General features: G+C 35.1%; 1 protein-coding gene across 2 annotated transcripts in view; it reads left to right on the top strand.

Annotated features, from left to right (window-relative positions):
- The window catches only part of ATRNL1 (attractin like 1), a 525,478-nt gene that overhangs the window by 131,787 nt on the left and 369,876 nt on the right, over nt 1-23,815 (top strand). For both annotated transcript variants that reach the window (XM_056352650.1, XM_056352649.1), the window contains exons 16-19: nt 483-696; nt 2,750-2,938; nt 7,888-8,106; nt 12,842-12,979. In XM_056352650.1, coding sequence (XP_056208625.1) covers nt 483-696; nt 2,750-2,938; nt 7,888-8,106; nt 12,842-12,979 — 760 coding nt within the window. The remainder of the gene's footprint in view (nt 1-482; nt 697-2,749; nt 2,939-7,887; nt 8,107-12,841; nt 12,980-23,815) is intronic.

Below are 23,815 nucleotides of genomic sequence, written 5' to 3'. Positions count from 1 at the left end.
TTCAAAGGATGGAATATTTATCCTGTTTTTATTGTTTATCCTGAATATTGATTTCTATGAATTGCTGTTAACTTATGTGTATTTTGTTATCCACATTGGTGTAACAATTAGTGATCATTATAGTAGCCACTGGAAAAAAAAAAACAACCCAACAATTTCATTACAACCATTTGGCCTGGTTTCTGACTCTATCGAATAATAGTAATCAGAATTGACTTTGATTAGAACAAACACAGATTTTTAGTAGAACAGAAGCATATAGTGGGTGGGTTTTTTGTGGGGGTTTGTTTTGGAGGGGAGGTTCAGCAAGATAGAACAATTAAGATAAAAACTGTATGGACAGTGATGATAAAGTGACAAAAGAACATGGTGAATTCTCTCAAAATGTGAAGTTGCTGCTGAGCTATTCTTTGAAATGTTCCAAAAACAAAGAAAAAATATTTCAACTAATTATCTCTCATTTGTTTCCTTCTGATTCATAGAAAATTTCACCTTGGGTAGGTTTACGCAAGATCAACATCTCCTACTGGGGATGGGATGACATGTCTCCTTTTACAAACACAACTCTGCAGTGGCTGCCTGGAGAGCCAAACGACTCTGGCTTCTGTGCGTATCTAGAAAGAGCAGAGGTGGCAGGTCTAAAAGCAAATCCATGCACTGCAATGGCAGATGGTCTTGTGTGTGAAAAACCTGTTGGTAAGCAATCTTTTATGCTCAGTTACTGTTACTCTCATGATTAGAAAGCTGTTTAGGTTTTCATTTGGCTAAGAGAGATTTTTTGGACAATTTGGATGAAATAAAAAATCCCCAGCTTTTGTATTTCTTGAAAAATATGGAGCTTCAATCTAAAAAACAATATTTCTTAATCATCAAATATTTGCTTGTGAATGACTTTACATGTTTTAATTTGCATTACACCAGAAGTCTTGTAAGTTTCTTCTAAATCAGTGGTAGTGACAACAATGATTGTAGTGTGAGTGTGTTCAGCAAGGCTGATGTGTTCTTTCTGAGTCTCCGTGAACGTCAATGAACGTCTTAATGGTCTAAAAGACTGACAAAGCCCAAAATTTTTTTGGTTTGTGTATAAAGATTACTGGGGCAAATGGTGACATAACAGTTCAAATTAACATTTTCATGCTCCAATTGTCCTGTTTCCCTTCACAGCTGTGAGGTTGAGTACATGAAGTTCTTTAAATTTCCCCTTCAGATTTATTTTGTGCATTGCCTGTGAAAAACTGGAAAATAGCTGCATTGTTTGTGTATTGAGAACACTGCTTATCTATCTGATGGTTTTGCTGTGAAATTGTCAGAGGAGTTAACTTGCATAACCAAAGCGTGATCTTACCAATCCTTTATTCTCTTATAAGGAATTCCAAATAATGATGTAAACGCAAGATATACATTGTAAAGTTGTTGCTACTGCCATCTGTATTTTCCAAAAATTTCATCTTTCACTGTGTTCTTAATTTTGTGTTAACTGTTAATTGTTTACCAGGTCTTTCTCAGAACAGTGGAAGATATAGTCACAATGGAAGAGACATCCCAAAACATAAAGGATACACTAGGTGTAACAAACATTATTAAGATGCAGTATTGTACAATTAGATCAACATTATATGCATCTGCTACTAGTGTCTTCTTTTAGATTTTTTTTTTTTTTTTTTTTAATCCTGTGGTGCTTCAAAGACTGTAGAAGTCAAAGTACTTCAGCTGTATGAGAATACTTTTATAGTACAGCTGTTTGGTTTTTTTTTTTTTTAGTTTTTATTTTGTATTTTTTATTAATTGCAAACCGCATTTTAAATATGTGCATAGTAGGTCAAATCCAGAAACACCCTTGGTTAAGTGATTTGGTGTACTATATTAGCAGTTGAAGAATGGCTTGAGAACTTGGCTGGTATTGAATATGAATCAATAATATATGAAAAAAGGCAGTATGTAGGAGGGCATAATCCCAGTATTTCACAAGGTGCTTCTGTATGGAAAATGTAGTGCTGTTTTGTGTTCTTACCTAAGAATTGCTATACTCTTGGTTTTGTACACTTTGCAGTTTTATTTGAAATCAAAGCAAAAATCACAAGTTGGGATATACAAGTTCTTTTTGTGTGTTGTGACTTTTTAAGATAATACACCATTAAACTAGTCAGAATGTGGTCTTTAGTAGAGAAGAACAAGGAAAAAAACCAAATCCCCAAACCCCCAACCAAACAAAGAAGAAAACCCAATCCAAATCTGTTTTGCATTGAATAATGTTCCTTTAGTTACTTTCTCTTTGGTTTCTAGTGACTTTCATATATTTTAGGCAAAATTATAGGGGATAACTAAGCCATAAGTAGAATATTTGTTGCTTATACACTGTTGAATTAATGAGAACATTAGACCTTGAACTCTATTGTACTTGTTATAGAAGTTTGAGACTTACGTGGTGTATGTACAGGTAACCAAGCTGACATTACTAGCCAATGAATGTTAAAATTCTTACTTCAGTATATAGATAAAATTGCTGTGAAAAGTTTTACATGTACTTTCAGAGATACAGTATGACTCATGCTGAGTACTACTTACAATAGTATTTTATAAAAATTATTATGTATGTACCGCAACATAAGTTTGGATGAAATTATTTCTAGATAATTAAGGAAGCAACCACTTTCCATGTAACAAGGAATTTTCTAATGGAACATATGATTAAAGAACAAGGGGATTGAAGTTGTGTTAAAAATGATAAATGTTTGTGGTTCTTTTCCAGTCAGTCCCAACCAGAATGCCAGACCTTGCAAAAAGCCATGCTCCCTGCGAACAACATGTTCTAACTGCACGAGTAATGGTATGGAATGTATGTGGTGTAGCAGTACAAAACGATGTGTTGACTCCAACGCCTATATAATCTCCTTCCCCTATGGACAGTGTCTAGAATGGCAAACTGCCACATGCTCCCGTGAGTATCTTAATGAATGTTCATCCTGTTGTAATTTTTTCCACTCAAAAGAGCATCATATGAGTAGAATTCAGCGCATTCACTGAAGATAAAAACAATTGCACATGAATGACTTTATATAGCTGCTAATGTAAGCAGTCGATACTGTGTGTGTATTTTCTAGATACAGATGAAATACTGACAATTCTTTTATGTTGAAACATATTTAGTCTTTTGAAGCAGTAAAAAAAGTGTTTATTGCTTTCAGGTAAAGGCACCTTGACTCATGGTATTTTACAACCAGTGTTAGTACGTCAAACAATGGCTGTGAGTTGGAACAGAATACTATAACTATTTTATTAGATAAATAATATGTAGAACTCAGACTTATAGAACATCAAGTTATTAAAAAAATATGAGCTGAATTCAGAGTTTTTAAGGTTCTGATTTATTTTGTCAAAGTGGTCCCTTTTTCTAGCATGCAAAGATAAAACCAATGGTATAACAACGATAGTAAGTTGAGAATATTGTAATGCAGATGCAAAACCAATGGTCTTGGTCTTCCTTAGATTCTTCTCACTTGAAAATACAGATTATTAACGCTTAAAGATTGTTTATCCTCTCCATTGAAACAGAGGGAATTCTGTTAGGCCATCAGGCAGGTAAATGAGGTGCAGAAAATTTTTGTCCTGTGATCAAATGAGGTCAATACTGGCTGTGTTAATGTTCAAGACTGCTCATTTCATCTGTTTGAGATTAAAGGGAAGTGATCTCTGCTTTTGTCAAGCAGTAAAGATACTCCCCAGATATGCCCTATGGAAGCACATTTCAGCAGAAATTGCTACAGTGTCTCTAGCAGAATAAAGACCCTACTCAATGTGCCTTTCAGTACAGCATTCAGCTGAAGCAGCTGCTTCCCCAGTCTTTAGTGGCTGGACCTGGTTCAGCTCAGCACCCTGCAGTTCCAACCTGTATCGGGGCCATAATTCACGCAGATGCTGGAGCAAGCTGCCTGTGCCTTCAATTCTTGTCTCAGTTGTGGTTTCTTTAGAATGATTCCTCCATCACCATCCTACAGAAGACTGGTTCTTAGTATTTCACTGTCCTTCAAGATTTGGTTAAAATACTTTCTCCCTGTAAAGGTTTCCAATCCAGTGGGACCCAAACTCAATATACAGGACTTGTGAGGTGTACGGTTGAACTCTCATTACTGCTTTTCTTTGTGAGAGTGTTTTGCTATTTCTTTTGACCACCTTTTTCTCTCCATAAGACTCTTTTGAAATCAGCACCTCTGGAACATTTTATTTCTGGATATGTTGTGGCAGAATTCATGGTGACAGCAAAATACAACTTGCTTTCAGGGTCATAGTTAGATTGTGATTCCATTTAATAGATTATGGATACAAATACAAAAAATACAAAAGGTAGTTACTTGTTTTCATCTAAGCCTCAGGAAAATATCAAGTAAGGTCCTGCCGTATCTGTAATAGGAATCACTGATACATTCTAATTTTAGCCAAGAAGAATGGCTACAATGACCAGGCCACTACATATATCTGGGTTAAAGGAAAATAAAGTATAAGAAAATTTTTCTTTGAGGTAAAACTGTCCAAGCCTGTATTCTTCTTAATTGAGGTTCCTTCATCGTCTGTAGTAATCTTAGAATACAATCAACCGGGGAAATGTTGACCTGTTCTGGTAAACTTTTATGCTCAGTTAGTAAATTCAGATATTAATCCAGGTTCTAGAGTCCAAGTTCAGTGTGGACTAGAAGTAGGGTTTGCACATTCCTTGGGTCCTCATGTCCTCTAAACCCAGCCATCAGCCCATTTTTGGTCCAAGAATAAAGAAATAATAGGAACACTTAAATCTCTTGTTCTGTATTTTTGGAATAATGACACTGTAAGTGTTTTTCTCTCATAACAGTTTGCTAAAATTTTTTTCACTCCCATAAGGAATCAATTTTGCAATTTACTGATAGTGAGTTTTATCAGAAGATAAGTAGATTGAAAATTTGGAGATAAAATTGACAGACTACCACATGAATGATGTTTAGCTTTTTAAAATAGTATATGTTATGTCAGCCTGAACTTTTAACTATATTTTTGTGTTTGTGTAGTGTTTGCACATCATGCAGATTCAATTTGTTGGGGGGACACTCTACAAAGATCTCTACAAAGTTTATATCAAATAAGGGAAACAGGGTTTACTATATACCAGTTCATCATTATGTAAAGGCAGTTTTATATTAAAATGCATTTTCTATTCAAGAAATTAAAGAAAAGTAAGATTTAGTGTCTGTAAGCAGGTTGTGTGTGTTGGTTTTTTTTTTTTTCCTGAGAGTTTTGAAGCATTAGATATTTAACATTTAAACCAGAAAATGATTGTCCAAATGAAACATGGTTCAGACATTGTTTCAAACTAAATGACATGAAAATTTGATTAGGTAGATATATCTTTATTGTTGCTGAGGTAATGAAGTATTAAGTGTATTCCCTTACCAAGGGGTAGTGTTTCTACTTAGCTGAAGAACAGAATGTAACTATACCTTAAGAAAAAAAAAAATCAAAATCCTGGTTTTAGGGATGTGTGTATGTGTGTGTGTCCTGTTTTATTTTTATTCTGAATGACTGATTTCTGAGTTTTTGGATGTTTAACTCTTAGTGAAAAAAAATATTCACACAAGCACGTATGATTTAAAAGAAAAAATGTAACTTCACATTTATTTTTACAACTTGAAATTAAAATGAAGAACACACTTTTATTGGTGACATTTTATCATTTTAATGCCTGCTTGCCAAAAAGTTGCATTCCACTCTTCTCCACATCTTGCATCCATTATGACTTTTGATTGAATAAGTGACAGTTGAACAATCTTTGATCTCCTTTAGAATTTCAAAGAAAAAAAAAATTCTGCTTGAATATCCCCCTTTTCCATAAACAATAACTCCTCAGTTAACTCTCCAGTTTTTCAGCTGAGCACTACTACAGAAAATATCTGAGAATTTTCACTTTTGGTTCTGTTTTATCTTCTATGAAGATAGTGCAGCTCTTACTCCAAGAGCTGTTTACTCCTAGCTTTAGTAACAACAGAATATAAATTGTTTGGATCACTAACAGTGCACCTCTGAAAGGGCAAGCTGGCCAGTACAGAGTGGTGGTCTTTACTTGCTTATTTTCTACTATAGTCAAAAACCAAAATTTGTATCATTGCTTCATATCTGATGAGGTCTGGTTTAAAACTGATTTATCACATCATGATTGATGTCGATTTCCAAGAACGATTGAGCTCTCCCCTGCTCCCCCCCCTCGGCCTTTTCCCATATTTTGGAAACTTGAAACATTTCCTCCTCTTTGGATTCTTCCAATTCTAATGATACAAGAGCTCATGCTGCAGCTTTCTGCACTGTTAAAGTCCTGAGATCTCATTCAGCTTCTTAACTACCTGGTTTCTTGATATCTGCATGTATCTTTAGTCTACTGGAGTAGTTTTTCTCTGAAAGCTTCTATTACTTTTAAGCAATTTTAATATTTGTTGAAGTCAGAGTAGCTAGCATTATTCTGCTGTCAGTATTTAATCAGAAATGAAGCTGTTCTGCTTAGTATACCCTTCACAGAACAGATTCAAGTATTGCCTTTGTGGAGTAGAGTGGTCCAGGTGGCTGTGAACATTAGTTGGATAGTGTCCTGAGACAAATTGTGAGGTTACACTCATGTAGAAGCCATTTGAGTGTCCTCCAAAAAACCCCCAAAACAAAACAAAAAACAAAAACCCCCAAACAAAACCCCCACAAACCTTTAAACTGCTTTCATTTTAAAAACAAACAGATTATTTCTGTCTTCCTGGCAGAATCTTCCTGAAGTTCATGTATGCTTTTAAAATTTATTTTTTAAGTGTCTACAAAGTTAATGTGAGAAGAGACAGGTATCCATAGTGATCAATGTTCAAATGATTCTGATGTTAATTTGATTCAGTGCTACAGCATTAAGAAAAAAAGAAGATGTAGCAAAAGAAGCTCAAATATACTTGTGAACTCCAATGGTGTTCCTGAAGATACTAAATTGTTAACTTCTTGTTAATAAGAAGTGGCAGTGAATTCAGAATATGAATTTTATTTGGTTCTAAACAGATTTAAAATATGAGGAAGACCATTTCATGAGAAATCAAATTATTTAAAAAATGTAGAGTATAAAAGATCTAGAGGGAGATTAGATTTTCAATTTGCATACTAACAATCAAAACTTTATTTACTCTTAACAGATGCGACTCTTAAGATATTGTTAAATGGGGTTGAATTATGACTTGTAGCTTAAGAATCCTTTTCTTTTTGGAAGATGTGCAGTATGCTAGCTTGTTTTGAAAGGTCTGTATAAGAAAATAGAGTGAGATTTGTTAATGAATATTCAGATATGATCCTGGGATACTTTGTACCTGTATAAATTTTTGGTTTGAATTTTAATTATCACAATTTTTGGATTATGTTTCTTACTTTGATCATTAACCTTATCTTGAATTCTAAAGTTTTCCTGTTGGAAGGACTGTTTACATCAGTAAAAGAAGTAATACATGCATCCCATAACATATATTAATAATAAGCACGGAATATATATTTTATTGTGGGATTTAAGGAAAATGTGTAATATTATTGTTCTGCTTTATTATCTTTGTTTATTTGGATTTTTTTTTTGTTGTGTTGTGGTGTAACAAACAGCTGCTGTGTATTCTGTAATCTTTGAGGATGTATAGCTTTTGAAGAGAACAGAGATATTCTTACTAGTGTTACCAAATTTTTTTAATTTACATGAGGAAATAGAAAAGCAAAATTGTTTTTTCATCTGTTCTAAGATCCTAGCATCTTATTAAAAAAAAAACCCAACAAAACAACAAACAAACGCCAAACACTGCAAAATAAAACCCAAACAAAAAAGAACCCCAACCTTGAATTAATATTGTATTCCATGTAATAAAGCTCAAAACTGCTCTGGACTGAGGACCTGTGGACAGTGTTTGGAACAGCCTGGGTGCGGATGGTGTAACGATCCCAGTAACACTGGAAAAGGGCAATGTTTGGAAGGATCGTCAAGAGGCCCAATGAAGCCTGTTAGCACGCACTCTAATGAAATGGTGCTTGATGCTAGTCTTTGTCCAAAAGAGAAAAATTATGAGTGGTCTTTTATCCAGTGTCCAGGTAAGGTCTGCTTCCATTCTTTCTTATATATGAAATAAGAGGTGTTTCTCTGTTTAAGCATGCCAAATTAACATAATTGTTTTGAATAATACAAACAACAAAAAAATGAGACTTGTTTTTCCAAAATATTTCCTAAATATGTAGTTTATTACTCTGTCTACTGAACATTAAATTTGCTTCCTGTCATGCCGGTTCACATGTGAAATTTAATGCAAATAGTTTAACCAAAATTGCCATTTATTTATAAATGAGTTTCCACCCATCCCGTCCTTCTACTTTTTCAAATGCAAACATATGAATTTCCTTCAGCTCTTGCTTTCTTCTGGCTTTCCTATCCATTGAAGAAGAATGCAGGTGGGGAGAAATTATTTATATGCAACTGGTGATGGCCAGAAGCAGGACCTTCCTGCATCCCTGCTGCTCGCGCAGGAGCCCAGCTGGCTGTGGGAATGGGGGACCGCCAAACATCCAAGCTGTTCACCCAGCCTAACTTTTCGACATTTGGAGTAAATAAAATGTATGCTTTTGTAATCTTAAAGAGAATCTCAGAAGTCTAAATTTAAGCCGTACCAATCTCATTATACTGTTTTTTATTGTTAAGTTTATTGGAAAAGTAAGCAGCAGTGTAGTAGTGCAGGCAAATGAAAGGCACATTGGAGAGTTTGACACACCTCCAGCGGTAATTTACAATAAATAATACAGTTTAAAAGACAACTTGAAATATTTTTTTTTTTTAATAATAAATGATGTAATTGTGCTAAAGCTGTTTTTCCAGCAAGTGTTCATACTGCTGATAAATTTGGAAGCTGGAGCTTCTCTACATGAAAGCTTTTATGGATCCACACAGCTACATTTTTTTGTTGTCCTGGGTACTTTTTTCATCAGTGTATTCTCTGTGTGTGCATATATGTATATATATGTATGTTTATATATATTTATATGTAAGTCTGTATCTCACTATGTTATTTAGAAAGCAGAATCTCTGAAGAAAGTTTTAGAAAGTTTTCTTTTGGTAATTTTTCTTTAAATACATAGGTAGAGAACAGATTATTTTTAAAAAATAATTTAATAATGAAGTGAAATGTAAAACCAAGTGGACACTGTCAAATGTTCCGACTTAAAACCAAAACCCTCCAAATATCTAATATCATTTCCTGAACAAAGAAGCCTCCAGTAAATTTCTGGAAACAGTAGAATGACGTTACATTGTATGGAAACTTCAGTACTTTGTATGTTAAAATAGAGGCATGTTGATAAATGTATTGTTAGACTTTCATTGCAAGACATAATATCTACCACCAGCAAAATTGTAAACTAAATATATATATATATATATATATATCTCAATATATATATATCTTGCCTAAAATGTTTGAGTTAGAAGATTTTATCACCTTATTTGTTTTGTATTTATTCTTCATGGAAAAATGTTCTGTATTCATTCTATGTTCTGACCAAGAATTCGCTGGAGTTCCAGTTTAGTTTAAAAACCCACTAGTTTTATGAGTTTGAGGCAGACCCTACTGAAGTCATAGAATTCAAATTTCAATTGATGTGAAATTTCATTTTGATTATTATAGGCTGTAGGCTTTGTTCCTAAGCTTTTATTTTCATTTTCTTAAAATATTATCTGTAATGGATTATACTAATACAGTTTATTATTCTTAGAACAGCAATTGTTTGATGTCTTTGAAATAAGATAGAATTGATACTAAGTCGGTATAAGCCTACTGAACAGTTTGTAGTTTCAATGAAAATAAAAATAAATAAGTTATAACATGTAGTTTGAAGATTAGTCTGCCACATCGATAAATAGTTGGCTAAACCATTCATGTTCATTCATGTATGCACTTAGTTTTCCTTGTAGTTCATATCCATCCTCTTTATAGTACCTCCGGGCAATTGTGTTGATGAGAAGTATTTTCAATTAATTCTTATCTTCTGTCTGTTCAAATCTCTAAAACTCAGCAGGTAGCATAACACAATGTTGATTTTTGTGACTGGTCACTTTAAAATCAATAGTCCTCAAAGCAGCTGTCAGCTGTCATAATATTTCTTTTGATATGAATACATCTTTACTTTTTTCGACAGATTTGTATTTTAACTGAACTATTATTATAAATAAAATGGCAAATATCATCTATAAAAAAAAAGGAAAAATAAATAGTGCTGGCATTTCCTTTCAGAACAGTTTAGGTGGAACGCAAGGCCAAGGTTGTCTCTAAATTTCTCCTCTGAAAAGCAGTATGTATTGATTCAAAGTAGTTTGTTTAAAACTAGCTGAAGTATATTTAGACTAGATCCAGATTGTAATCTTATTATATATACATTTTATATATATTGCATAGCTTCTTTTTATATTTTCCTAGTATTAAGTATTTTCTTTAAACCATAATTATCAACAAATGCCACCATCACCAAACATTTCAATACAGAGCTGAAAAGGAAATTAGACATGAAATTGCTTATCTCCAGGGCAGCCTCACTGAAGATTCAACTAAACCACCTTTGTATGTGTGAGGAAAATTACTCTGTTGCTGCCAGTCATGTATATTAAAATCACTTACTGAAAAAATTACTTTCAAAATTAAACTCCTAGTTCTTGTTTAAATGGCCATTAAAGTGTTTCATTATTTTAATTATTTTAATTATTTAATATTGTTATCCCCAGTTTGATTGCACTCATCTCTATACCAGAAAGTTATTGAATTGTGCAGTTCTGATTTTTCTCTTTTCGCAATGAGATACATAATTTTAGGAAAATCAGCAAATATATTATTTTCAAATGATGTGTCATGTCAACTGTAGATTGTATTGGTTCTTATTGTATATAAATGGATTTTTAAAATTTGGTTTAAATCTCTTCCATTTTCATTGCCTTAACAAAATGTAAGAACTAAGAACTACCATGTATGACCACATGATATTATAATTTACAGCAAACTAAAATTCACAATAAACAAAAAAACATTATCGAAGATTGCCTTCATTTTCCTTTAAATAATACAAAAATTAAGAAAAACATAACTAAGCATTAAAAAGAAAAGAAAATTTACAAATCAATAATCCACTAATTGGAGAATATCAGGATGAAACATTTTTCCTACATAATGACACAGCCATCATTAGGCAATCTTAATTTACTTTAAAAGACACCTATTTAATACATTCCCTGTTTTTACTTTTTGTTTATTGGGTTGCATTTTTCCCCCTATTATTTGCTTTATGTCATTTAATGTGTAAGACATGCAAGCAAACTCCAAAATGGAACTGCAATTCATGGCATTTTCACATAGTTTTTTCTGAGAAAGGCAACAAACTGAAGAATGGCAAACTGTCTGGAGGAAGGCACCACAAAGCTCTCTAAAAATCAAGTATACTTAGCAAGAGTAAAACTTGTCATTTCTAAAGAGATTTAGTCAAGTGAGAAAACATCTTCTCCAGCAGTACAAAAATGTTTGTTACTTCTTTACACGATTCTATAGGCATAACTGTAGAAGAAGGAAGAGATTATAAACTTGGGAGATTTAAATGGTTTATGAGCCAAGCCTGGCAATGGCTGTAGATATATTAGGTTACTAAATTAAAAAACAGCTCTAAAAAAATTTAAATCAATGAGTGAGAATCTCTGTCTTCCCCCCCACACCGTGGACAAGACACCAGTCACTGTGACATTTAGGTTAAAAATCCAAATTTTTTAAAAAAGGTCTTACTGAGATAACTGTCCTCTGCTGAGTCTTACACACCTGTCTCCAGTAAGGGATGGTCAGCTTTGACATAGTCTGATGTTTGTCATAGTCTGACATTTGACAAGCTGCTGTAATATACAGATTGCTCATCTGCTGAGCACTACGAGCTCTGAGGTCCCACTCTATAGAGAGGTCATCCTTCAAATCCTCCTGGTTGTCCAGCCAAGCCCTGGCAGTAGGATTAACGATTCTGGCAGAATTCACGGTGTGATTTTGCTGCAAGAGCGATGGGTACTTTCTGAATTTCTCCAAAACGTGGAGCACTGGAGTCGAGGTGTGGTGCAAGATCAGTGATTTATGGTGGTGTTATTTGACAAAAAAGCAACTTTATGGTTTGAAGGTCAGGCATAAAAAATTTACATTGAGGCCAGTTATTTTTTTGCTCTCACTGAAGTCAGCTGCAGGGAGAAGGGGCTGGAGCTGTCTGTGGTCTTGATGCCCTTAAAACCCCTTGGGGTGCCAAAGCTAATGCAAGGACCACAACTGTTAAAAAGATGTGTATCTTTAGTGTTTCTATTTTTTTTTATGTTTCCTCTCCCTAGTAGATATGAGCTTGGGTGTGAGCTGTTCGTGTTCGCTGTTGCAGCAGCCTTTTGAATGGTTCACAGCAGATTGCCTGTAGGTATGGGGGTTTGCATTTGGTCTCGGTGACTTGCTGCCTCTGAACAGGTTTCTTAAGTGACTGGGAAGTATTTTAAAGCTATAAGGGCCAGATTCAGCCCATCACAATGGCAAAAAAAGACTTCCTCACACACCTTAAACTCAGTGTCACTACGTAGTCAACTTCTGTGGTCTTTTGTGCAAATTCGTGTCTTGTCAAAATGCTGTCTTAAAGAGGTTCTCTGTCAAAGTACAAATATATATGCTGGTCATTCGTCAGCATTGAAGTCCTCAGAATTGCATTGTATTGCAATTTTGTAATCGCATAGGAATGATTTTGTTCCCAAGAGCAATTTACTAATGGCTTTTTAAATGTTATGTTCTAGCTTGCCAGTGTAATGGTCACAGCACCTGCATCAACAATAATGTCTGTGATCAATGTAAAAACTTAACAACAGGAAAGCAATGTGAAACATGCATGCCAGGCTATTATGGGGATCCCACAAATGGAGGACAGTGTACAGGTAAGTCATGCTGCTGAGAGGAAAAAAAACATTGAAATGAGATTTTATGTGATGTGAAATTAACCTTTCTTTCAATGTTTCTTTGACAATACAGATGAGTTGATCAGCTAAATTAATGATTCAAAATCAAATTAATATTTTTAAGAGAAACTTGGGATTCATAATCATCTTTTTGCAGTTATTGTTTGGTCTGGGTGCTCTAAGAACAAGATGGTAATTTAAAGATGCTCTCCCAGGTAGGGGAAGGAGAAAGAAATTGTCTTGTGGGAGTAAACAGTTTAAGTCCTGTTATTTCAAAGGCATCTTTTCCTTGCATGTAAACAACCCTCTTAAAAGCAGCAAGAAGGTACTTATAAATGAAGTTCAGTATGTCTGATAGCACTAATTTGTATGAATGCATGATGGTACTGGAGGGATTATGCATTTAACAGACCAACAAGTCTTATTCATGTATGCCTGGTATGCTGAGGACTGCAAGGCACCCTGACCTATTCTGTCCAGTTTTGTAATTGCTGCATTGCATTACAGGATTCTACTTGAAGTGAGAGAATGAAGTCAAATACACTATACACTACATTTTTTATTATTTTTTATATGTTGCTGTAGGGCTGCTTTTTTACTTACATGGGTGATTTTGAAGTTGACAGTAAGTTTTTCCTTTGTAACTAAATGAGAGAAGGAGGGATATGTTCAATATGAAAAGTCATTAAGGTAGTGGAGATTTAATCTAGGAAGGTGCTAGAAAATTTTGTCACATGACTTTTTCTTCTTTGTTATTGATGTTTCTTTAACTGGACCTTTACTTCTCAAGGCATATTTATTCATTTAATGGGTTCACTTGCTCTTCGGCACTTTAACATGCAGTACTCAATGCATAAAGCTGCATGTCTAGTAAACTCAAGCACAATATGTAGAAAGTGTTCAAGGGGATGGAAAGATTAATGTCTACCCCTATTGACAATTGCACATTGCTGGTGCTTTATGATGCTTTAAATAATTCTTAATAGTTCTCTTATTTCCTGAAGTTGACAAAATGTTCTTTTGCTGTCTATATCACATTTATGGCAAAATGATGTATTAATACAGCTTTTATTCTTCAGGGATACATTAGCTATCAACCAAATAAGTATTCCATCACCTTTAGTGAATTATGTGTAGTGAAATAAAGGCTAAAATCAATTTATAAGACCAGTAAAATTATAAATTTTATTACTTGTTTTTTCAACCCTAGCCTGTAAGGGTACATATTTTTACTGGTAGACATGATTGTAACAGGAGCTATTTAGACTAAAAATGCTTTAAAAAAAATAACTGTTTTGAGGCTTTATCTGCATTGTATTTTGTAGGTTAGAGCCCATAAATCTGTTTAAGTCTTTTAAGACATTTTGATGAATCTAGTCATCATGAACTGTTAGTTGTTCTTCAGTATCATGATTTTTGTTTCTGTGATAGAGGTGCCCAAACTGTGGGCCAGAGATTTCTGCAGGAAAAAATACAAGTGATTTATAGATAAGCCAAATCAATTTTACTTGGATTTAAGAGGATTGTGGAACCATAGGTGAGATCAGGCAGTGTGCAAATATAAAGAAAGTAAAGCATGTTTGTTTGTTTGTTTTCTTCCTTCGTTATGGTATCGCTTTTGCTAACAGAGAAAACACTTGAAAATAGCTCAAAATTAAAACCATAATTAAAGTAAAAGCATAAGGAAAAAAATGTTAGTGGAAGAAAGGGCAACCTGTTCAGAAGCTGAACCAAAGTGTGACTGAAATAATTCAAAAATGAAGCAGGAAATTGTATGGAATAGCCAATCAAAGAAAAAAAAAAAAAGAAAAACACAACTGAAAAAAACAGTCATCCTCACAGTCCTGTCTTGTGTCACTTTGCTGTTGCCAGCTGAGTTTCTGGCTGGACCCTACTGATACTTCTTTTCTGCTATGAATTATTTTTCTCTATGAGCGTTGAAACTGCCTGAGAATGCAGTGCATTTTTTCTTTGGAGCTCCTGGGTTATTTCTTTGAGGATCCAGATTGAAAATGTTTTAAAGGAATGACAAGATAATGACTATAACTCTTGAAGTACATCTGTAATACTATAATATTCTTCATATAACAAGTTGCTATAGTTACAGGGGTGTAACTTGGTTATTGTTGTGGTTTAAACCCAGCTGGTAACTAAGCCCCACACAGCTGCTCGCTCACTCCCCCTGCATAGGGATGGGGTAGAGAACTGGAAAAAGGTAAAACTCAAGGGTTGAGATAAAGATGGTTTAATAGGTAAAGCAAAAGCCATGCGTGCAAGCAAAGCAAAACAAGGAATTCCTTCCCCACTTCCCATGGACAGGCAGGTGCTCAGCCCTCACCAGGAAGGCAGGGCTCCATCATGCTTGAGCAGTTATTTGGGAAGACAAATGCCATCACTCCGAATGTCCCCTCCTTCTTCCCCCAGCTTTATATGCTGAGCATGAAGTCATGTGGTATGGAATATCCCTTTGGTCAGTTGGGGTCAGCTGTCCTGGCTGTGTGCCCTCCCAGCTTTTTGTGCCCCCCAGGCTACTCACCGGCGGGGTGATGTGAGGGGCAGAGAAGCCCTTGGCTCAATGCAAGCCCTGCTCAGCGATAACAAAAACATCTCTGTGTTATAAACACTGTTTTCAGCACAAATCCAAAACATAGCCCCATACTAGCTACTGTGAAGAAAAATAACTCTATCTCAGCCAAAATCAGCGCAGTTATGAATTGGAGAACAGTTGTAGGTGGGAAAAGAAATTGTACTCCATCTCTGCAGTTGAGAGGCAAAGTGGTGTATACTGGGAGAAAAAACTAAGAATTATTCTCTTAAGGTACTAGTGACATACAGTATAAAATAATTTTTCCCACTGTCCTGACAGAAGTACTTGTGTTGGGTACATATATTATGTATTCTATTGTTGTGATATATGCACTATAGGTAATATCTCACCTCCCAACTTAGTTTGACTATTGGGGATATAGTTAAAAAAAGATTTGCAAGAAAAACTTCCTTTTCTTTTATATGCTGGGTTAGCCTTTGCTGTTCCTTGGATCCCTGATGATCTTGAAAGGAAGGAGAAGTAGATGCGTAGCAAGTCTTCGGAATTTTTTTTTCCTTAACAATGCTAATCCTTTCCTAAATCCTTTCCATTTATACTTCTGGGAGGTCATTCAGTAAGCTCTGAAAGAAGCTGACTGTCCACAGCTGAATCATCAATTCTGTTCTGACCTTTGTCCAGGGATGGAAAACTCTGTACAAATATAGCTATTTTCCTTATTCTACTTTGGGAATAGTGATGCTTTTAAACCTGTCATCAAAGAAGTAATACATTCACAGTGGAATTGCATAGTGTTATGCTATCAAATTACTATGGGATGAGTAACAGTTGTTACAGGAAAAAGATATAATTTGTGTTTCAGAAGATTTTGAATATTTGTGATTAAAGAATGGGTAAAAAGAAATTGACTTTTCTGGATTTTTGCTCACTAGAATTGCTGACTTTTCAATAGCTTTAAAACAAATCTAAGGACTCGCTTTGCATCCTGATATGATGCAGGCTTACTAGATGTGAGAAAGCTGAAAAGGACAAAGCAAATATGGAGGCATAGTAACAGGCTTCAAATATGCAAAAGGAAGCTGAAAAGAGAGAATGATGATAAAGTGCCTTCCCCCACACCCCCATTTTGGCTGAGAAGAAAGTAATGGGATTAGGTTGCAGGAAGAAAGGTTAAAGTGGTATACAAGGAAAACTTTCTACTGGTTAAACTGTAAAATAGGTTGCTTAAAGACATGAAATCTGCATTATCACCTACACTATATTTTTAAAATTTTCAAACTAGTGTTGGAAAAGGGCAGTGAATTAGCTGATTCCACATGTTCTTCTCCAGTCCTAATTTTCAAAAGATTCTTGGAGTCTACAGATCTAGAATGCTGGGAGGTATTGAGTAAAGATAGATCATTTTCTTATTAAATTGGAATAGTTTATGTATAGTAAAATGACTATGGATATTTGACATGCTATGAGTGTTTAATACACATGTTCCTGAGTCTTACATATTACTTGTTTTGGAACCTGTAGCATTTTTGTTATTAAAAAGCATTAAAAAGCTTTTGTCTAATGCAGGTTTACTCTGTGATTAATTCTCACTCTATTTACGTCAGAAGTGTAGTGTATTGGTTGCTGATGGACAATAATTTGATGATGATCATATTTTTAATAATTGTTGTACTTTTTTTTTAAAAAAAGATATGCAGTAGCAATTATTCATTTTAACTCTGTCACTTGAAGTCTTTCTTCTATACAGAGAATGAAAGTTAAAGTTTGTATTCTTGATGTAGATGTGATCTTTATATTCAGTATTCCTGAAAAGTGGCCTGCAGTTAAGATGTATATACTCCTCCTTTATGACATTTCACTGCACAATTATGTAGTTTGAATTATTTTTATATTTGATTTATTGCTGCATTCTACAAAAAAACCCCAAGAACTAGTAGTAAACTAGTAGTCAACTAGTTTACTAGTTAACTAGTAGTTAAGGTTTTGTGACTGTAACTTACTATAGTAATCTGTTCTTACACTAATTTAAAATGGTTCCAGAGAGTTACTATGTCTGTGATGTGAAACAGGTAGCTAAAATCTAAAATGAAATTAATTTTTTATCTTACGCTATGATATATTTTTAGTTAAAAAAACACAAAAATTCTACATTCTTTGTTGGAAATAATCATACACAGTGCACAAATTAGTAATGTGTGCATGCTTAAGATTTGTAAGCTAAAGCCCCTGTATGTCAAAGAAAAGTGTAAAGAGATAGTACCATCAAAGTTACCATGTAAAGTTACAGCATCTTTTTTAAGAGTTCACTCCATGTTCAAGAACATGAGGGAAGCCAGGGGTGAATTCTGAGCATGAAGGAACAGAGTGCTTGAGCAATGGACAAATCTGGGGTTCCACACCAAGCTCCAATTCTGTTTACCCCTTTTACCTGACGGATCTTGAGTGCAAATGCATGAGTAACCCTTGGAGTGCTAAATGCACTGCTGTCAGTCTGTGCCAGAAATATCTGAGGAATCAACCCCCCTAGTGATCTAACAGAATATGGCACACACATCGCGTTGTGCGGAAGCTTGGATGAGAGATGCACAGCTCAGCCTTGTTTGCTTCTGAGCAGGTAAAGCTATTCAGATGTAGGAAACCTAGGAAGCCTTGTAGTCTGAGATGGAGAAGAGTTGGAGAACGAATATTCAAAATAGAAATTACTTTTATTATTATTATGTTTTTCTAATTCTGCTCAAGTCCTGTTTGAGGTACAATTTTGAAGGCATGACTATCAGAATTCAGTAAAAGAAAAATCATCCCTAAATGTTGGTGGATTTTGGAAATAAACCAGCTCTGGCTGTAGATGGGAACAGATATTGGCTTGCTGTCTTGGTGGTTTCTCTTAGTGTTACATTTTCTTGAAGGTCTTGCTCTGTCATGTACTGCATGTCTGGGAAATATGCAATGTTTTAATAGAAATTCTATAAAAGATAGAGTTTTAAGTGTACTGCAGACCAGCAAAAGGTAACAGGAGAAAACAGTATAGGAGATTGCTTGGAACAATTTTGTGTCATCTTGGCAACATTTTTTAGCATTATTTTCAAACTTATTAATCATTTACTTAGTTGTCAATGTTAAAAAACTACTCTCGTTGCTTATCATCTTGTCATTTTCTTTACGCATGGTATTTTTAAAAATTATTCTTAAAATGCATGAGATGCCAGGAGAAAACTCTTTACTGTAACTTATGACACACACTGTGAATGTATAATACCTTTAATAATAAGATAACATAAGCACTTTTCTGTATTGCCATTTTCCCCATAAAGAAATAACATCCCAAGCAGCGTTTAGATTCCCATAACTGTTTTACCATTGCTGTTGCTTCTGCAGTAGGAGTAAAACTGTCAATATCAGCACAGCAGGAACATTGTATTTCAACTGGAACCACTCACTCTCTAAGCAGCCTTAATAAGTGTGGTGTTTAAGACACTGATGGCCATTCTGTAGAAGTCTCCTACCAGACAGGCTGTATGGGTGAAGTTTTCTAAGCAAGTCTGTAGCATTTCTACAGCTTTTATTGATCTGTCCCCTTCTCTGCTATCACACAGTTGAATGTTTTCATTACTAAAGGCAACGGCTTCCCCCCTACATTTGATTTAGAATTATTGTGTTTGAAAATGTGAAGTTAATTGTTCATTGGAAACATTCATTTTTTTTTATCGGATCTTTAAGCCGTTAGCAAAAGCAAGCATGTTTCTAGAGAGTGTACACCAAGTGTGCATCAAGTCCATAGCATCCATTGCAGCCACCTGAGAAGTCTGGGTGTCTTTTTTTTTTTTTTTGTTCTTCTAGTACACCGTGTGTGGACAGAACAAATCTGAGCTTTTCTACTACTCTTTTAAAGCATGTCTTTGCAAGAGCATGCCTTTTGCAGTGTCTGCTTCTTATGCACAATGTGTAACTCAGTACTTGGCACTCACATTTATATACATGTGCTTTTGTGTGTACATCTACACATGCTACTCCCTGATTTCGTTCCACATGAACTTTGGCAGCTGTACATTTGCTACCTAACTTACATATATCTACAGTAAGTACCTCAAAGAGATTAAAAAAAAACAGATAGGCACCAATTAAAGATCAAGTTATTAGACTAGCTTTAAGGTATCTTGACTTAGGTGAAATTGATCCCAGCAATATATTTGCCTAGCAAAAAAAAGTTGTGTAGATATATATTTGTGATTATTTCTATTGGTTACAAGAATTAAAAATAAAAACTTGTGACTTGTTGATGACTAAGATACATCTTCAGTAACAGGAGGAAAATGCATGGTGCGAAATCTTGCTGCTCAAAGAATGTGATTATTCTACTGAGTAACTGACAGGTTTTATGAGAAGAGGCTGAAGATGGCAGAAGTCATTATTTCCAGTGTCTATGAAAGAGGGGTATGAGAAAGATGTTAAACTGATCATGGCAGCTAATTGAAAATGTTCTCCTTGGTTTTTAGGTTCTATCTATTACATTTATTTAGGTTCGAAAGGTGTCTGTTTGGTAGATTTACACATTGTTTTTCTCTGGCACTGTTTATGACATTTTTACTTACTCAGCAGTAGGAACCTTTGTAACATGTTTTCGTCATGACAGTCCAAGGAAGAAATGGTACAGATTTCCTTCCTTCCCTGTCTCTCCAAATGTAATGCTGTTAGAAGCTACCATAGGCACCATCAGGAACAGAGCCCTGTTCCTATGGAGTACAAAGGGCAATCAGTGTGTTAGATATTGGTGGTGGGATGGGTGGGATCAGTTTCATTCACAAGGAGCACATGTGCATTAGAGTAGGGTGGGTTTTTTTGGTAGGCAGCACATCTAAGAAACTCCCCAATTACTTTGGAGTAGTCTGTAGTCTGATTTATTAGAACACAAACATCAACGTGAACAGCTAGGGGAGGTGTACTAAAGAAAACCAACTGGAAACAGATCTACCTTTTTCTAACAAAGTTCTCTGCCAGTTTTCTTTCCAATCCAACAACTTCTTGCTGTGTTCAAGCTGAATCATACTCCATACAATCCACACTAGATCTTAGGAAAGTCCCTTTTTTCCTATCGTCCAGTATGTTTTGATGCTGCTCTTTTGTTATAGGTAGGCCTCTTCTTTTCTGAAATATCTCCTAGTTTCTATTCCTGCTCCAGGTTTTCTGCTTCTCATGACCTTCTCTCTCAATTCTGCCTGCTGCTCCCAATAGTTTTTGTAAAACTTGTAATTTTTATTTGCATCCAAGGAAGAAGCAGTTTCCTCTCCCATTTAGAGAGTACAAAGTATCCCATAGTGTCCAGGACAATGTAAATGGGGTCTTTCTGTTTGCTCCACAGCCATATTCTTAAAATATATATACATACACATATATATGTGTGTATGCATACACAGTGCACAGCATTGTATATTAAATTGTAATGCAGCAAATTACATAATTTCACACATTACAGAAAGCATCCTGTCTTTCATAAAGGAAAAATTTGATCGCATGATAAGGAAAACAATTTAGTGTTCAATTTCTTTTTTGAATTAAAATATGCTGTTGTCTACTTAGTTGATAGAAAGGTACCTGGTAATTTCCCTTTAGACTTATTTTTCTAGATCTCAAAAAAGTTATACAGGCAGTGAGGGAACAGAAAGCAGCAGTCTTAATTTTTCACTTCAACACTATCACTACATAGCTTTTAAATTACCTGTAGTTTGCGATTGCATAGGGCAGGTGTAGAGAAGCATCAACCTAAATATTCTGAATATAAACACTTTATGACTGTATTTACAGCAGTAAACTCAAAAGTGGAAGAATATATTTCCCTAAGATTTATTTTATTTAGTAAATATCATATCACAATGACATTATGCTTGAGTTTAAGTCTCAGAACACCTGGAGACTAATGTATCTTAGCATTAGGAACTGTATGATGCTACTTTAAACAGGCAAAACTAGGTAGATGCCACTGGCCTGGGAAATAGTTTTTGGAGGGAGAAATGAAATCTTATGTTTAAAACTTCATCAAGGGATTTTTTTCAGTATCTGAACTCATTTTGTTTTGTTGTGATTCAGAACTTTAGAAACAGTTTCTGCAGCAATCCTGGCCTTTGTAAATATTTTAAGGTAAAATAGGAATTGAAGATTCTGTCTGTCGGGAAGGTCCTACCACTGTCCGGTGTCTGATGCATATGTTGGTAACTTTTCAGGACTATCGTAAAATAGCTGTACAATTGGGGGATTTCTTCTCTTTAACAACACAGTTAAATATTCTAGTAATTTCTAGTTGTTGTAGGTAATTCATGCCAGCAGTCTGAGCAGTAGGAAAGTGATAATGATTTTGTTTTAGATTAAGTTTATGGTCTGCTTTTGAAAAGGCAATTTTAGTGTGCTAAATCTTTTTTTTTTTTTTTAAATTATTATTTTCTTTTTTTTTTTTTTATTACTGTGAGTGTTGACTGAGCACTGGAGCAGATTGCCCAGAGAAGCTGTGGATACTTCCTCCTTGGAGATACTCAAAACCCCTCTGGATAGGGTCCTGGGCAACTGGCTTTATGTGGCCCTAGCTGGGCAGGTGGGTTGGACCAGATGATCTCCAGGGGTCCCTTCCAACCTCAGCTGTTCTGTGATTTGAAAACAGTGCCATATACTGAGGCATTAAAGGCCAGACATTTCAAAACTTCTATTTTTCATGTCCTGTTACTTTGGTTCCATATACCATTCCTAAGGGAGCATAATATCCATCTTTGAAAACCTAGCAAGAATTCTTCAAATTTATATTTACGTTACCACTAAGCTCTTGTCAAGTGTTTAAACAGTGATTTACAACAGATCTCCACTGCCTTCATATTCATTGGCTGGTTGAAGATTTTCAGTGTGCAAAGTTTGAATACTGCTTAATAATACCATAATCAAAGTTGATTACAAATTGACCTCAGCTGGTATAAGTATTCATGCTATTTTTTCCCAGCTTTAATTTTTCTGTGCCTCTGTTTGCTATCATGTTTTATGATTCTATGTTTCCTTAAAAATGCATGCAAAACCTGCACGCGTTGTACAAATAGCTTGGTTAACTTTATACAGTAATGACTTCTCTGCTTCAGTAAGATGCTTTTTATATTGTTTCACCTACTTCTGTTTAATTCTATCTTTGTAAAGTGGAATTAACACAGCTGAACAAGGAGAGAGGAGACACGCTGCTATCTGTTGAATAGCTTTGCAACTCCATCAGTTTTGCCCTGACTTATACCTTTCTTGTTACAATACAGTTATCCATACTTTCTCTGGGTTGTAGCATGAAGCACTTTTGCACTAAGGCTTTTCAAAACCCAAATCTAATGCAACTGCACTGTCTCATTTATGTGATATGCTTGTAAAGGAAGTTAGACCATTATTTTGAGGTCTGGCAATGAGTGTATTTGTGTGTAGAGTTCAAGCGGCCTTTTCTTGGGTTTTTGGTGCTTTGTTTTTTGGTGTGTTTCTTTTTTATTATTTTGTTTTGTTTGTTTTTGTTTACTAGGTTCTCGATTTGTTAAACAGCTGGACATGTAGTAAAGTTTTTATCCCCAAAACACATTCAGTGGACTGAAAAGTTGTAAATGCTCAATGAACTGTCAACTAATAACTGTTAGAGTATTACAGTATTAACTTCATACTGTGAGATCTGAAAGTGCATTTGATGACTGATGTATAGCTCTGTCAAATATTATGTGGCCAAATCAAAGAGAACAAGAAAAGCCCCCAAAAACCCCAACCAAACTCCCAAAGAACAAAAAGTCTCCCGAAACCCCAACTCCCAACAAAAACTCCTTGCCTGATTGCTCATTACAATTCTTAGCATAAATGCTTGTGCTAGTTTTTACAGCCCTGTAATCTTTATTTTGTGCCTTTATTGTAAAGTTTTATGGTTGTACCCCTGGGTTTTTTTTTTTTTTTTGCACATGCTTTTACACCTGACCTAAGCGAGCCAAATGCTCACTTTTAAGTCAATGAGTAAATAAGCAAATAAGCTTTTTCCAGAAAACTGAGGCATCCTCTGACCTGGAAGACAGGGATAAGGAGGAGCGGAATGAAGTCCCCACTGTGCAGGAGGAAGCAGTGACCTGCTGCTCCGCTCAGAAATACACAGGTATATGGAGTCAGATGGGATACACCTGGGAGCACTGAGGGAGCTGGTGGAGGAGCTCACCAAGCCACTGTCCATCGCTTATCAACAGTCCTGGCTGACCAGGGAGGTCCCAGAAGACTGGCAGTCAGCCAATGTG

Source organism: Falco biarmicus, chromosome 9 (genome assembly GCF_023638135.1).
Source record: "Falco biarmicus isolate bFalBia1 chromosome 9, bFalBia1.pri, whole genome shotgun sequence".
Classification (NCBI taxonomy): domain Eukaryota; kingdom Metazoa; phylum Chordata; class Aves; order Falconiformes; family Falconidae; genus Falco; species Falco biarmicus.
The sequence above is the reverse complement of the archived record's forward strand: the minus strand, read 5'-3'. Positions and strand labels throughout refer to the sequence as shown.